Raw genomic sequence first — 17729 nt, 5'->3', positions numbered from 1 at the left:
CACAATCCCAGTGGGTCAGAAGATTACATACACTCAATTCGTATTTGGTAGCATTGCCTTTAAAATGTTTAATTTGGGTCAAACGTTTTGGGTAGCCTTCCACAAGCTTCCCACAATAAGTTGGGAGAATTCTGGCCCATTCCTCCTCACAGAGCTGGTGTAACTGAGTCAGGCTTTCTTTCACATTCTTTTTCAGTTCTGCCCACACATTTTCTATAGGATTGAGGTCAGGGCTTTGTGATGGCCACTCCAATACCTTGACTTTGTTGTCCTTAAGCCATTTTGCCACAACTTTGTAAGAATGCTTGGGTTCTTTGTCCATTTGGAAGACCCATTTAGGACCAAGCTTTAACTTCCTGACTGATGTCTTGAGATGTTGCTCCAATATATCCACATCCTTTCCCTTCCTCAAGATGCCATGTATTTTGTGAAGTGCACCAGTCCCTCCCGTAGCAAAGCACCCCCACAACATGATGCAAGTCTCCCCCTTTTTCCTCCAAACATAGCGATAGTCATTATGGCCAAACAGTTATATTTTTGTTTCATCAGACCAGAGGACATTTCTCCAAAAAGTACGATCTTTGTCCCCATGTGCAGTTGCAAACTGTAGTCTGGCTTTTTATGCCGGTTTTGGAGCAGTGGCTTCTTCCTTGCTGAGCGGCCTTTCAGGTTATGTCGATATAGGACTCGTTTTACTATGGATCTAGATACTTTTGTACCTGTTTCCTCCAGCATCTTCACAAGGTCCTGTTGTTCTGGGATTGATTTGCACTTTTCGCAACAAAGTACGTTCATCTCTAGGAGACAGAACGCGTCTCCTTCCTGAGCGGTGTGACGGCTGCTTGGACCCATGGTGTTTATACTTGCATACTATTGTTTGTACAGATGAATGTGGTACCTTCAGGCATTTGGAAATTGCTCCCAAGGATGAACCAGACTTGTGGAGGTCTTGGCTGATTTATTTTGATTTTCCCATGATGTCAAGCAAAGAGGCTCTGAGTTTGAAGGTGGGCCTTAAAATACATCCACAGGTACACCTCCAATTGACTCAAATGATGTCAATTAGCCTATCAGAAGCTTCTAAAGCCATGACATAATTTTCTGGAATTTCACAAGCTGTTTAAAGGCACAGTATGTAAACTTCTGACCCACTGGAATTGTAATACAGTGATTTATAAGTGAAATAATCTGTCGGTAAACAATTGTTGGAAAAATGACTTGTGTCATGCACAAAGTAGATGTCCTAACCGACTTGCCAAAACAATAGTTTGTTAACAAGAAATTTGTGGAGTGGTTGAAAAACAAGTTTTAATGACTCCAACCAAAGTGTATGTAAACTTCCAACTTCAACTGTATATCTCTGTGTGCTCAGCAGTAGTTTATCTTAGTGTGTGTGTGCGCACGCGACTGTGTGTGTACGCGACTATGTGTGTGTGTGTGTGTGTGTGTGTGTGTGCCACTGTGTGTGTGCCACTGTGTGTGTGCCACTGTGTGTGTGTGTGTGTGTGTGTGTCAGTTTCCCCATTGTCCAAGGTGACAAAGTGTTGTTTTCTGTTGGTTGGCTGGTTTTGCTGATTGCCATGGTCCATTCTGTGCTTGTATAATTGGCCTCGTTGACATCCTCATTACTATAGCTGTAAAATTACACCCTTAGTAAACAAGTAATTGCAGTTCATTTATATTGTATGCACTAAATTAACTTCCTGTGTTAATTGATAATTGAAGTCTTTAGTCACGGGTTCTGGGTTAATGTTTCAGCACATTATTGTCACACAACATTGTTCTGGGATGCAGGTCAGTGAGTCTATGGTTGGGCCTGTTTATTTTGAATGATAAGTTAAAGTAAACAGGTGAAGTCATATTATAACACGCAAAACCTTGTGTCTGTCACTTTCAGCATGAGTGCTCACATGGTGACAGTGTAGAGCAAGATCCAGGGGTACGCACTAATGTCCTACCTGACATTACATTGGTGAGTCTGTGTGAGTTTGAGGTTGTTCTAGTCTGATGGAAATAATAGTCAGGTTTTATTATGTGCATGAGTGGCAGATTAGACTTAAATGCTAATCTTTGTGTACAATGCATTTAAAGGTGAGGTGTGAAGTTGCGTTTGAAGGTGAGTCTCTCCATTAAAAACATTGTTGGTGAACTTCAGCAGACAGACTGAGGTTGTAAAAAGTTTGGACCACTTTTCGGTACAAGCGATGTCCTTTTGTGTTTCTAGAAAGAAGTGCGGTCTACAGCTGAATCTCCTCCGTCCTTCAAGCCATCACTTCCCTCCGGCCATACCCAGACGAGAAACCCCAAGGAGAGGGACCCTTCCAAGCGTCCCTCATCCAGTCACTCCCAGTCTGGCCTGATCTTTACTGCCCCCACCAGGCTACACCAGGAATGTCACCACAAATCCCTCAAAGCCTTCAGCTCCTCCAACCACCAAACCTCCACCTCCCCTAGTTCTGGCCTCCATCACACCTGTCCCAACCCTGGCTACCAAAACAGCCCCAACCCTGGCACCAACCACAGTGCCAATCTAAGATCTGGTCATCAGACATCCATAAACTCTCTTCACCACACCTGCCAAAACTCCCTCCACATCTCCACCCCCACATCTGACCACCACCCCCACCAAGGCTGCCCTAGCTCTGGCCACCATACCTGCCCCGGCTCCCTTGATCACAACCCCTTGTGGTTCCCCTCTGCTCTTCCAACACAGGAGACGACCATCAAGCACCCCATCTTCAGATCCTCTTCCCATGAGAAGCCTGCTACCTCCAATAAGACTGCCTCCCCTTGTCTCTCACCGTGTCCCACCCCTGGTCTCTCCCCATGTCTGTCCCCCTGTCCCTCGCCCTGTCCCTCTCTCACTGTCCTGAAGCCGCCCCCATGTAGCCCAGACAGACCCTGCTCTCCCTGTTCTCCCTCCCTCAGCCAGGGAGGTCAGTGTGTCATGGCAGGCGTACACAGACTGACTGCTGAGGTCAGGCCCCAGCCCCAGCAGAGAGGTAAAGGTCAATGTGTGTCTGTGTGTCTATGTGCTTTTGTGCGTACCTGCCTGTGTTTCTGTGTGTGTATCACTTTACATGCTTGAACCCTGTGTGTAGAAAACATTAGGCAAACCTGCTCTTTCAATGACATAGACTGACCGGGTGAATGCAGGTGCAAGATATGATCCCTTATTGATGTCACTAAATCCACTTCAATCAGTGTTGATGAAGGGGAGGAGGAAGGTTAAAGAAGGATTTTTAAGCCTTGACAATTTAGGCATGGATTGTGTATGTGTGCCATGCGGAGGGTGGAAGTGCAAGACAATAGATTGAAATGCCTTTGAGCGGGGTATGGTAGTAGGTGCCAGGCACACCGGTTTGAGTGTGACAAGAACTGTAACGCTGCTCGGCTTTTCATGCTCAACAGTTTCCCGTCTGTATCAAGAATGGTCCACCACCCATAGGACATCCAGCCAACTTGACACAACTGTGGGAAGCATTGGAGTCAACATGGGCCAGCATCCCTGTGGAATGCTTTCAACGCCTTGTAGAGACCATGCCCCAACGAATTGAGACTGTTCTGAGGTCAAAAGGGGGTTCAACTCAATATTAGGAAAGGTGTATATATAATCGAATCTATTACTTCTGTGTATCCAGGCGCCACATTGTCCCAACTGTCAGACAGTGGTCAGACTCTGAGTGAGGACAGTGGGGTGGACATTGCTGAGGCAGGAGGGCTGAGTAAAGACAGCAGTCCTCGGCCCAGTAAGAACCAGGCCACACAGCAGTCCCAAGTGGCCCAGGGACCTGCAGCACTGGCATCCAAACAGGTGAGGGCCACCAAGGGCCCATATCACAACAGAAATAACATGTTGGTGTCTCAAATGAAACCCTTTTCCATATATAGTGCACTGCGTTTGACCAGGGCTCATAGTGCACTACTTTTTACCAGAGCCCTAGCTAGGGAACAGGGTGCCATTTGGGACGCACACATAACATTCAAAAATCTCAGTTTCACAACACTCTGTTTTACCTTTTCACAAATTCATGGTTTGCCACACGTTTTATTACAGAACACTGTCCATCCTTTAATCATAGTGTTTGTCTTGCTTCTGTCTTTTTGACCTTGTTCAATGTCCTCATTCTATGTCCTCATTCTTCTTGTGTTCCCTGCAGCAGCCTGGCTCTCCAGTGCCCACCCCTACCCTGGTACATGTGGTAAAGAATGCCAATACTCTGGGTATCGCTATAGAGGGAGGGGCAAACACACGCCAGCCGCTGCCACGCATCGTCACCATACAGGTGAGAAAGAGAGACTCCTGCGTCCCAAATGGCTCTCTATTCCCAAAATAGTGCACTACTTTTGACCATCACCTTATCAGACTCCAACATTTAAGGGTAACTCTGAACATGAATGTAGCATGATGAGGACTACACAGGGCTTTTGTACTGTGATGTCTGCACATAGTAAGAACTACTTCGTCCTATGTGAATGTAGACCCCCGATGTTGCGCCTGAAGGTGTGCCATACTTATATATATTTTATTGCATAGCAGCAAGCATAAAAAACGACAGAATTACCATTTTCACTTTCATCCTAAATGTGACTTTCCCCCGAGCATCTGTTTATGTGCGTAATAGCTGCCTATATTTGCATTGATAAGAATCTCAAATCAGGTAAAGGATGCTCTCCTGGGGATTTGTAACTTTGTCGAAGAAAGTTTTCTACCACCTGTTTTAGTCTCCGAAATCTTGGATTGGATGATCAATTCAGGTCACCAGGGCCCATATTCATTAGGAACAAAATGGAAGCAAACCCAAACATGGAGGGTCTACCTGAACTTGTCCAATAAGGAACACGTGTTTTCATTTTTTGTTTTCAGGTGTGAGTAGACCGACATAGTCATTGTGAGTGGGCCTACATGTGTATGTAAATATTATTGTCAAGAACAGCCTTGATGTAAGGATCGACGCTGGAGATGAGAAGTAGGTACAGGAAGTAAACATTTAATAACTACGGACAGGAACAGAATACAGACAGCATCTGGACAGGGGAAACAGAAACAACAATAATATAACAGGGATGGAACCAAGGAAACAGACAGATATAGGGAAGGCAATCAAAACGTGAAGGAGTCCAGGTGAGTCCAATGAGCGCTGATGCGCGTAATGATGGTGACAGGTGTGCATAATGAAAGGCAGCCTGGCGCCCCCGAGCGCCAAAGAGGGAGAGCGGGAGCAGGCGTGACAGAAACAGATGTATATGTGACAAGGTGCATAGATTTCCATATCAATGACTCCTCATGAACAGCCCCCATAAATATCAGTAGTCCAATAGAGTCCTGTTGGACAGACTCCCACTCATTTATAGGTTCATCTAACACAATACTCACTGCCCCCCCCCCCCCCCCCCCCCCCCAATTATCAACATAGCAGGGATATCACACCGCCTCGTTATTCCAACTATTTCCCCCCACCATTTAATGGTACTGTCTATGATTCAGTAACAGTCCATAGTTGTTTTCCAAATGGCAACCTATTCCCTATATAGTGCTTATAGTTCCTACACTTTTAGAAAAATAAAGTTGCTATCTAGAGCCTTAAACGATTCTTCGGCTGTCCCCAGAGGAGAACCCTTTGAAGAACCCATTTTGGTCCCTTTCCACAGAGGGTTCTACGTGGAACCCAAAAGTCTTCCACATGGAACCAAAAAGGGATCTACTTGGAACGAAAGCGGGTTCTCCTATGGGGACAGCCACAGAACCCTTTTGGAACCCTTTTTTCTAAGAGTGTATGGGCCTTAGTCAAAAGTAGTGCTCTACATAGGGAATAGGGTGCTATTTGACACGCAGCCATTAGGTTGGCTCTGAATGGTCACACAGAGAATTATAAGTGACATGGTTGAAGAGGTTACTTCAGGATATGACAGTCAACAATAATGGGATTTTATTGTTTTACTGACTTAATAATATGGAGCCTTGCCACCTCTGGGGATATGGTGCGATAAGAAGATTATAAACAATAGGTTGTCACAGCCAATTTCAAGGCTCTGCAGCAGCTATTGCGTAACGCTAGAGTGCCACTGCTTTCCAAAGAGTAAACATTGTTGGTTAGTTGGAATGCCTTCCCCCTCTGTCGTAATGAGGGTAGATTGCAGGGTGCTCTAACTTAAGTGGCGACTGCTGCTGTCCAATATAATTGTTGTTAGGGTGTTTTGATTAGTGTTATTACATCCCACACTTATATTTTTCTTCCTGGCGCTGATTCTGCTGATAGAGGATCATTATTTTGAAGAAGGGTCTACTTACATTTACTGTGATATGTGGGGGGTGGGGGGTTTCTACCAAAAAATTAACTAAATGTAAATCGTTCTGGATAAGAGCGTCTGCTGAATGACTAAATTGTAAGAAACAGTGAAGGAACAGTGAGAGCAGTAAGGCAAGCATGCTTCTTGTTTTTATTTATTAATCGATAGCCAGGGGAACACTCCAACACTCAAAGCATTTGTGTTTAGTGAGTCCGCCAGATCAGAGGCAGTAGTGATCCAGGATCAGAATGGGTCTTTGTTTCTGGCCATTTTGAGCCTGTACTCAAACCCACAATTGCTGATGCTCAAGATACACAGCTAGTCTAAAGAAGGCCCGCTTTGTTGCTTCTTTAATCAGGACAACCCGTTTTCAGCTGTGCTTGCAAAAGGATTTTCTAATGATCAATTAGCCTTTTAAAATAATAAATTTGGATTAGCTAACACAACGTGCCATTGGAACACAGGGTGATGGTTGCTGATAATGGGCCTCTGTACGCCTATTTCATTAAAAATAAGCCATTTCCAGCTACAATAGGCATTTACAACATTAACAATGTCTATGCTGTATTTCTGATCAATTTGATGCTATTTGACAAAAAATTAGGTTTCAAAAACAAGGACATTTCTAAGTGACCCCAAACTTTTGAACGGTAGTGTATATACAGTATATTAGGGGTGAAGTGGTAAGTGTATTCGTATTGAACCGTACGCACTGCGAACTGAACAATACATTAATCATATATTATAGCTAGGATGAAGAAAATAATAATAATATATATATATATATATATATATATATATATATATATATATATATATATATATATATATATATATATATATATATATATATATATATATATATATATATATATATAATTTTTTAACATTTTTTTATATATATATAAAAATTCATTGTAAAAAAGTTTTATTGCATAAACCAATGGTGTATAAATCAACATGGGCAACATATCCACATAATAAAGTTGTTTATAGTTGTCCGCAGCGCCGCTCATTGACGTAGTTATTTCACTTCAGCGAGAACAGAGCTGAAAACATCGTAGCAGCAATTAGCTTATGAAGGAATTAGCAGTTAGCTCAATGCAAAGGAGCAACATGGCGAGCCAGAACTAGAAGACGCCCCAGTACCATTCAGGTCTGCCGTCTGGGAACATTTTGGTTTCCCTATGATGGGGATTGCCAACGAGTGGTGGATTAAACTTCTACAACATGTAATTTAGGCGCTGTTCATTGTCGATAGCCAATTCGAGTAGCAATACGCGTAACATGACTATTCATTTGTGCCGACATCACCCTAAAGTGCCAATCAGTGGGACTAGGTGAAAAAATGAAACCACTTCTCCCCACAGCCTTCAGGCAACAATATGCGGTTGACTCCAGTAGGGCTAAAGAAATCAACGCAGCGATAGCAAAATTCATAGTGGCAGATATGAGACCTTTCTCTGTGGTAGAGAATGCGGGGTTCAGAAACATTTTGCCCAGACATTAATACCTGCCTTTATTCAAAATAACAACTTGAGAGCGAGTAGTCAGAAACGCGGTCTGTTGCTCTAACAACAGACAGTTTGGACGTCTAGAGCTACCTTACTGTAATGGCTCATTGCATTACGGCAGAGTGGGAGATAAAAAAGCCATGTCCTTTAAACATCTCCCCTTCAGAGTGGGAGATTAAAAGCCATGTCCTTTAAACACGTCCCCTTGAGAGGAGTCACACCAGTGTAAACTTGGGGGAAGAGCTAAGGGAAGTAGTTGCAATGTGGAAGTTGGAGAGGGATAATGTAACGATTCCTGTGACCACTGACAACGCTAGAAATATTGTAAATGCAGTTGCACTAGCTGGATTGGAGCCACAGATAGGATGCTTTGCTCACGTTATTAATCTAGCATCTCAAAAAGCAATGTCAGTGAATCCAATCTCTCGCCTCCTAGCAAAGATCAGGGAGGTTGTATCCTTCTTTCATAAAAGCACAACTGCTGCACATGCTGGAGTTCCCAAACCACAAACTAATCCAAGATGTCCCTTACTAGATGGAATTCAAGCCATGACATGGTTGAGAGATACTTTGATCAGAAAGGTGCGGTGTATTCTACACTGACTGATCAAGCTGTGAGAAAGAATGTCAAAGATATTGTGACTTTGTCTGAAAATGACGTGAGACTAGCAGAGGAAGTTTATCAAAGTGTGCAAACCTCTCAAAACAGTCACAACACTGATATGCACTGAGAGCATTCTCAGTTTCCATGGTCCCGCCTATGAAAACAATGACCCTGAAATCAATGGTGGCATCTGATGAAGATGAACCCGCAGTAAGGGGTGTCAAGACTGCTATCAGAGTTAACCTGGAGCCTAGATATGCTGACCCTGGTGTCCAAGACTTCTTACACAAGAGCACCGCTTTGGACCCCCGGTTCAAGTCCCTGCTGCACCTGGATGCTGCTGCCTGTCTAAAAGTTTGTAACCAATATACAACAGGTATTGTATTTATTTTGTTAATGTGACATTTATTTGATTAATTAGTGATTTAACAATTCATTATAAAGTTATAATTGTAATTGTCATAATAGTGTCTGATATATATTTCTAACAACAAATCATATTTTTAAAGCCACTTCAGAGACAGTCATTTTCATCTTAATTGTAATTCTGCAGGGTCAAGCCACAGATACCACAGGAGCCAACCCCTCTACAGAGACAGGGGTTCTCCTCCAGACAAGATGTCTGCCATGGCTGAGCTTTTTGGAGAGTTGTTCACGACCCAGGAGCAGGGAACCAAGTCAAAGGTCAAGGTCATAGAGGAGGAGGTGACCTCATACAGGGAAGTGGACTGTATTTCCCTGGATGCTGATCCACTTACATGGTGGAAGACCAAAGAGTTAATATACCTCATGTTGCCATGTTAGCAAGGTGCTACCTGGCTGTGCCTGGGACCTCTGTCCATAGAGAGAGGGTATTCTCCACAGGGCCTGACATTGTCACAACAAGCCGATCTGTGCTCACTGCAGATCATTTCAATAGATTAATCTTCTTAAAGAAAAACTTGAAAATCTGATAAAAAAAATGTTTTTTAACTAACCATTGAATATGTTGGTAACCCGTTGTATAAAAGTGATAATGCCCTCGAAGCCGGTGTTTGGAGGATATATTTGCACAGTTTGCCGGCCTTCAACTTCAACTCGGGCCTAACAACACCTGTGCCAATATACAGTGTCCTCCAAACACCGACTTCTCGGGCGTTATCACTTAAATATCTGCATTTTGATATAGACAATTCTCAGACCAAGTCTTGCTCGTCAATGCGTGTGTCCGTGTGCCCCATCGTGCGCATGTTGATTTTGTCCACTCACACAAGACACGATCAGGACACGCAGGTTGAAATATCAAATATCAAGCATTACCACTACCAACTGAACTGGAGTGTGGACCTCAGTTCATCTTTCAATCACTCACATGGATATATGCTCCTAAAAACCAATGAGGAGATGGGAGAGGCGGGACTTGCAGTATGTCAAGCATCACAAATAGAACCAAGTTCTATTTTAGCACCTGGCTACGTAGACACTCGTTGACTCGTGCAAGCAATGTGGGTGCAATGATTGAATAACATGTATGTGTACATTTATTTTGCAAGCGGTGTAGTCAGCATGTAATGCTTGCTTGTATATTTTAATTATCTTCATGGAGTCAGATAAAAAGCATTATAGGCTAATTGCTTAGTCTTATTATGAGTCGCATAAGGTTGCATGTGTAACAGTATAACTTTAGACCGTCCCCTCGCACGAACCAGGGACCCTCTGCACACATCAACAACAGTCACCCACGAAGCATCGTTACCCATCGCTCGGGGGGGTCTGCCTTAATCGACATCCACGTCATCGGCGCCCGGGTGGAAGTTGTTGTGGGGGTTAACTGCCTTGCTCAAGGGCAGACCGGCAAACCTTTCGGTTACTGGCCCAATGCTCTTAGCCACTAGGCTACCTGCTGCCCCAGGTATGCCACTTTGGACCCCAGTCTCTGGTACTCACTGTTGTCCTTTGATTGGAAAGCTCTCGGCCTATCGGCAATGAGCTCCTTTATTTGAGGAGTCATCCATGGCTTATCAGATGTTGTGATGTTGCTCCTTCTGATGGTCAATGCCTGCTTGAGGATAGGAGTAATTCACAGTGATTCACTGTTTGTTTTTCACTGTGTATTTCTAACTTGGGTCATTATATACATTTTTTTATGAAATGTTTTGTCTTTAACTCTGCATTGTTGGAAAAGGACCCGTAAGTATGAATTTCACTGTTAGTCTACACCTGATGTTTACATGCATGTGACAAATAAAATGGGATTTGATTTGATTAGCCTGATGTCTTTACCCTGATGTCTTTGTCCTTATTTGGCCTGACCGATAGAAGGCCCCCCCCGCACAAAGTGCCAAATCATTCCTCCCCTCAATCTCTTCTGACAATTAATCAGAAGATCCTCTACCTTTGTATTTTGTCTCTCACCTTTCCTTGAAACCACCAACCATGTTCTCCTCTTCTCTCTTCGCTTCATATCTTCTTGCTCTCTTTAGCTCTTTATTTCTGTCACAAGGACACATCCTGTCTACAAAAGTGATTATTTAGTTGATGCTTCATTATCTCTCTCTCCCTGTATCTCTCCCTGTATCTCGCTCTGTCTCTCTGAATTCAATTAATTATCAATTGAAGTGCTTTATTGGCATGGGAAACATATGTTTACATTGCCAAAGCAAGTGAAATAAATTATAAAAAATGAACATTAAACATGACACTCACAAATGTTCCAAAAGAATAAAGACATTTCAAATGTCATATTATGTGCAAATAGTTTAAGTACAAAAGGGAAAATAAATTAACATAAATATGGGTTGTCTTTACAATGGTGTTTGTTCTTCACTGATTGCCCTTTTCTTGTGGCAACAGGTCACAAATCTTGCTGCTGTGATGGCACACTGTGGTATCTCTCTCACTCTCTCTCTCACTCCCCCCTCTGTATCTCTGTATCTCACTCACTTTCTCACTCTCCCCCACATCTCTCTCTCTCTTATAGAAGGGGGGCTCGGCACACGGTTGTGGGCAGCTGAAGGTGGGTCAGGTGATTCTGGAAGTGAACGGTGTCTCCCTGAGGGGCCGTGAGCACCAGGACGCTGCTTGCATCATCGCTGAGGCCTACAAGTCCAAAGAGAGGGACCACATTGACTTCCTGGTCACAGAGTTCAACGCAGCCCTCCTGCAGGGCCTTTTGCAGGGTCGTATTCATTAGCCACCATACAGAAGAAAATGGACTAAAATAGGCAGGGACTACCTGAACTTGTCAAATAAGAAATGCTTGTTCCTATTTTCCTGCAGGGGCTTTAGCAGGACTTTGCACTTTAAGGTGAAACAGAAAGAGAAGGAGAAGGCGAGAACGGGAGGGAGAGGTCTGAGTGTTAATATAAACAATCTATCTTAGTCTCGTCTAAGACCGTTCTCCCTTCCCACTTTTTTTGTCTGTAGATCGCAACCAGGCTTTCCATGTAGAGTTGTATTGCCAAAATGCATGACATTCTGCATTAAGAACTCCCCAATATAATCTAATAGAACCTAAGAAGAACTCACCAATATAACCTAATAGAACCTAAGAAGAACCCACCAAAGGAACCGAATGGTATTGAACTGAAATCTTGAAAATCACAGCTTATAACAACAATATCAATGCTGTGATGTCATTAGTTATGTCATTCCATTTAGCTGCTTTTCAGTCTCCCTGCTCTCTCCTCTCCAATAGGTCTGCCATTTGTAGCAGCTCTCCCCTGGAAGTGGTTATACCAAGATGGTGCTTTGAAAATGGACAGAAATGGTATCTAATCTTAGTCGAACTATACCTTTGTGCTATCTCTAAAATACTTTCTTTGTATAATTTCTGTAATGTTTTATGAACACCCTGTATGTTGTATATAACATTGAAATGGGTAGAGGATTTGAGCTATTTATAACACTAGGTCGTCTGTATGTAAGAAGATAACATTTCTTTATGGATTTTATTAATTGACTTAATTTTTTATTTATAAGGGCAGTTCGTTTTCTGTACTTTGTGTTCATGGTACACAGTATTGGTTAATTGGCTGTGGGGTGAATCTTGTGATTACATTAAGAATCCTTTGTCATACACTTCTATATATATATATATATATATATATATATATATATATATATATATATATATATATGGAAGTGTATGACATACAGTAGATAAAAGCAGAGACAATACTGAGAATTAGCAAAGGTACTTCATCTGAGCTGTAGAGCTGAATCAGAGACAGTAATGTTTCCTGGGAGAGGAAAATTAGTACATGAGCTGCTAATGCATCGTTATACAGATACATAACTTGTCAATTATAGGTAACTGACTCACTATTAGCAGAGATGGGGTGGAGGGGATGCAGCAGCAGCCATAATGCACATTGTGTGTATGGGAGAGAATATACTGTACACATCGCCAAAAGTCAAGTTCTTCCACACCAATCTCGGCGAACCATTTCACTATCGACGTCTGTGCACAGGGCATTGTCATGCTGAAACAGGAAAAGGCCTTCCCCAAACTGTTGTCACAAATTTGGAAGCACAGAATTGTCAAGAATGTCATTGTATGCTATGACGTTAAGATTTCCCTTCACTGGAACTAAGGGGCCTAGCTCAAACCATGAAAAGCAGCCCCAGACCATTATTCATTCTTTACAGTTGGCACTATGCATTCGGCCAGGTAGCGTTCTCCTGGCATCCGCCAAACTCAGATTTGTCTGCCGGACTGCCAGATGGTAAAGCGTGATTCATCACTCAAGACAACGTGTTTCCACTGCTCCAGAGTCCAATGGCGGGGAGCTTTACACCACTCCAGCTGACGCTTGGCGCTTCTGATCTTAGGCTTGTGTGTGGCTGCTCGACATTTCCACTTCACAATTACAACACTTACAGTTCACCGGGACAGCTCTAGCAGGGCAGAAATTTGACAAACTGACTTGTTGGAAAGGTGGCATCCTATGATGGTGCCACGTTGAAAGTCACTGAGCTCTTCAGTACGGGCCATTGTACTGCCAATGTTTGTCTATGGAGATTGCATGACGGTGTGCTCCATTTTATACACCTGTCAGTTACGGTTGTGGCTGAAATAGCCGGATCCACAAATTTAAAGGGGTGTCCACCTACTTTTGGCCATGTAGTGTATCAGAGGCAGTGTATGCTAGTGTAGTGAGATACTAGTGGATATCCTGTCACCATAACGGGGAGGTTGGCACCAGTCACTTCCCGAATGGGTCCTGGCCAAAAGTAGTGCACTATATAGGGAATGGGGTGCCATTTGGGAAAGATCACATTGCTTGCTGTTGATGGATGTCTTGAACTGGATGAACTGTTGAAAGAGTATAAGAATGTATAAAATGACTAACGATACATCTTTCAATAAGAGTATAACAGATTATCATAGACTAAAGGTTTGTAGGTATTTTTTAATATTATACAAATGACATGTTTTTGTGACTGCAAACAGTCCAAATATGATACATATATATTGCCCACATATATGCATTCGGAAAGTATTCAGACCCCGTGACTTTTTCAACATTTGCATACGTTACAGCCTTATTCTAAAATGGCTTAAAATGTATTTTTCCCCTCATCAATCTACACACAATACCCCATAAACAGTTTTACAGACATTTTTGCAAATTCATACAAAATAAAATACTGAAATATCACATTTACATAAGTATTCAAACCCTTTACTCAATACTTTATTGAAGCACCTTTGGCAGCAATTACAGCCTTGAGTCTTCTTGGATATGACGCTACGAGCTTGGCACACCTATATTTGGGGAGTTTCTCCCACTCTTCTCTGCAGCTCCTCTCAAGCGCTGTCAGGTTGGATGCTGAGCGTCGCTGCACAGCTATTTTCAAGTCTCTCCAAAGATGTTCGATCGGGTTCAAGTCTGGGCTCTGGCTGGGCCACTCAAGGACATTCAGAGACTTGTCCTGAAGCCACTCCTGCGTTGTATTGGCTTTGTGCTTAGGAATGTTGTCCTGTTGGAATGTGAACCTTCGCCCAAATCTGAGGTCCTGCACGCTCTGGAGTCGGTTTTCATCAAGGATCTCTCTGTACTTTGCTCCGTTCATCTTTGCCTCATTCCTGACTAGTCTCCCTGTCCCTGCCGCTGAAAAACATCCGAGCTGTCACGTGCCTTTTACTGAAGAGTAGCGCCCTTCTGGCTACTCTACCATAAAGGCCTGATTGGTGGAGTGCTGCAGAGATGGTTGTCCTTCTGGAAGGCTCTCCCATCTCCACAGAGGAACACTGGAGCTCTATCAAAGTGACCATCGGGTTCTTGGTCACCTCCCTGACCAAGGCCCTTCTCCCCAGATTGCTCAATTTGACCGGGTGGCCAGCTCTAGGAAGAGTCCTGGTACCCTTCCCCAGATCTGTGCATTGACACAATCCTGTCCCGGAGCTCTACGGACAATTCCTTCGACCTCATGGCTTGGTCTTTGCACTGTCAACTGTGGGACCTTATATAGACAGGTTTGTGCCTTTCCAAATCATGCCCAATCAATTGAATTTACCCCATGTGGACTCCAATCAAGTTGTAGAAGCATCTCAAGGATGATCAATGGAAATCGGATGCACCTGAGCTCAATTTCGAGTCTCATAGCAAAGGATCTGAATACTTATGTAAATAAGGTATTTCTGTTTTGTTTTTTAATCAATGTCAAAAAATTCATAAAAAGCTGGTTTTGCTTTGTCACTATGGGGTATTGTGTGTAGATTGAAGAGGATTTTTGTTTCATTTAATCCATTTTAGAATAAGGCTGTAACGTAACAACATGTGGAAAAAGTCAAGGGGTCTGAATACTTTCTGAATGCACTGTATATGCTGTAAATAGATTTATAGACAGATTACATGACTGTTTGAAAGTATCACACAACTAGAAACAATATCACTGTATTATTCCTGTGTTTGCTGTCACATTCTACAGTAGCTCTCATTCGACTAGTTGCTCAGTGTATTTGCTCAGGTTCCAGTTGGGTATTGATTGATTGACCACATACAATGCATTACCTATAGCAGGTGAGGGTGATGTAATGCTACATCACCTTTTGGCACTTTGCACCAAAATAATTCCAAGATTTACAAATACTCACAGTAACAGTATGTGAACATCAGTTGACAATACAGTCGGATGAAATGTAAATCTAAAGTAGACTATTTACAAGTCTGCTGCATCTTGGCCCGGTTTACACAGGCTGCCCAATTCGGATCTTTTTTTGACTAATTGGTTTTTCCTCCTATCAGATCAGCACTTTTGCCAATAACTGGGCAAAAGATCAGAATTGGGCTGCCTGTGTAAAACGCAGCCATGATGCAGCAGACTTGTAAAATAGTCTACTTTAGGTTTACATTGGGTTTTTCATCTTGCTATATTGTCAACTAAATGTCCCTGCACATTGACTCGGTACCGGTACTCCTTGTATATAGCCTCATTATTGATATTTTGTGTTACTGTTTCCTTTCTTTCTTTTGCTAACTTTTCTTACTTTTTAACTTTGCATTGTTGGGAAAGGGCTCGTAAGTAAGCATTTCATGGCAAAGTCTAGACATGTTGTATTCGGCGCATGTGACAAATACAATTATATTTAAACTGATGTCACACACTGTTTACCGTGAGTATTTGCATCGTTTTGGTGCAAAGATAAAAGTGATGTAACATTACAACACCCTCACCTGCTATAGGTAATACATTGTCAGTCAATTTGCCTTTTTTTTGTTGTTCTTTTTTTTGTTCTGTGCCGGCCGTCTGTTACCCAAGAGTAGGCTGTATTGTAAAAAAGAAATCATGCTGGACAATGTTTTAGTAGCCTGAGTGCCAGTCTGTTTGTGCTATCATGCCAGCTCCCTGTCACTCATTGTCATGGCAATGTTTGGCTTGACAATGACAGCAAGGGATTTGGCTACGGATGGAAAGTAGCTGAAAGCAAAATCTGGTGCGACACATCAATTCTCAGTGGTTTGAGACTTATGTTTTTGTTGTGCGTTGTCCCTGCCAAATAAACGTAATACCCATTTTACAACAAAAAAAAGCACAAACAGGTCTAGGACCAGGCTAATGTTGCAGCACTATAGCTGTAGCAGCATATCATAGTAACATAGTGCATCTCACTACTACGGCGCTGACACAATATTAGAGGTGTACAATCATAACCAAATGCTTACTGCACTAAAACCTTAGGACTCTATTCAATCAGATCCGACATCTGCATAGGGGTTGTTTTGGCGGTGTCGGGGGTGGAGCTGCGTTAGAGCTGTGAAATCCACAAGCGGCTTTTGGCATTACACCTAAAGCGGACATTGCCGTTGGCTGCATGGAGCCGCATTAAGAAAAATCCCATGCAGCCTTCTTAAAAAGGTTTGAACACTGGAATGTAAGATGAAGCCTACACCTCGATTAGGATGACAGAAATCCTCGTCATTTCGTTTAATGATTTTCAGCTTGAGTGTCATTATTTCTATACAGCCTACACTTTCTCATTCTGCACTTCTAATAGCAGTAGGACGGATGTGGCTTGTTGAAAATGATCACAAGTAGCTGCTCACCGATTTGACACCTCCAACACCGGCAAAGCATCAGGTGTCGGCTATCACCGGTTAATGCTTGATCTGATTGAATCTAGCCTTAGACATATTCCTGAAGTCTATAGAGTGCATAGCAATGCCACACTGAAGTGAATTGAATAAAGATTTACCAACTCATGTCTTAGATCATTTTTTTGCCTGGTTTGGTTGTATAGCTATAACATTTCAAAATATTGTTCATTTCATTTATCATTTATCAATTAAGAATACACTGTGACCCAGAGGAGGCTGGTGGAAGGAGCTATAGGAGGACGGGTTCATTGTAAAGACTGGAATGGAATAAATGGAACACTATTAAACATAAGGAAACAACGTTTGATTCCGTTCCATTTATTACATTCCAGCCATTACAATGAGCCCTTCCTCCTATAGCTCATCCCACCAGCCTCCGCTGCTGTCACCATAAATTGGTGGCTGACATAGTGTTCAGTTGGCTCAGCAGCCACTTCCTTCACAGTGCTCAACAGAGAGACTAGTATTATAGAGCTAATAAATAGGATAGCACATATGACTCTTGATGTACTGCATTTTTCTCTATTATGTCAGGTAGGAGTTCTATTTTGGCTATGCATTCATTACGTAAGGAGATAATCAGTGACAAATTCAAATATACCTGCAAGTTGAAGATGCATCACTGCTGGGTATCCTGCTGTCGAACCAAACAGATATATATATACACATTACAGTTCAAAAGTTTGGGGTCACTTAGAAATGTCCTTGTTTTTCAAAGAAAAGCATTTTTTTTTGTCC

The 17729-nt window shown here is 42.6% G+C and overlaps 1 protein-coding gene across 2 annotated transcripts in view; it reads left to right on the top strand.

The window, feature by feature from the left end:
• The window catches only part of LOC110525992 (whirlin), a 101852-nt gene extending 84757 nt beyond the window's left edge, over positions 1 to 17095 (top strand). The window contains exons 8-12 of one of the 2 annotated variants that reach the window (XM_090237961.1): positions 1898 to 1972; positions 2225 to 3002; positions 3642 to 3814; positions 4161 to 4286; positions 11369 to 17095. In XM_090237961.1, coding sequence (XP_090094087.1) covers positions 1898 to 1972; positions 2225 to 3002; positions 3642 to 3814; positions 4161 to 4286; positions 11369 to 11581 — 1365 coding nt within the window. In that variant the 3' untranslated portion in view covers positions 11582 to 17095. The remainder of the gene's footprint in view (positions 1 to 1897; positions 1973 to 2224; positions 3003 to 3641; positions 3815 to 4160; positions 4287 to 11368) is intronic. The other variant, XM_090237962.1, reaches the window with a different exon arrangement.
• The last annotated feature ends 634 nt before the right edge of the window (positions 17096 to 17729 follow it).

Source organism: Oncorhynchus mykiss, chromosome 6 (genome assembly GCF_057628025.1).
Source record: "Oncorhynchus mykiss isolate SJ-2025 chromosome 6, ASM5762802v1, whole genome shotgun sequence".
NCBI lineage: Eukaryota > Metazoa > Chordata > Actinopteri > Salmoniformes > Salmonidae > Oncorhynchus > Oncorhynchus mykiss.
Note: the sequence above shows the minus strand (reverse complement) of the source record. Positions and strands in the feature narration are given on the sequence as shown.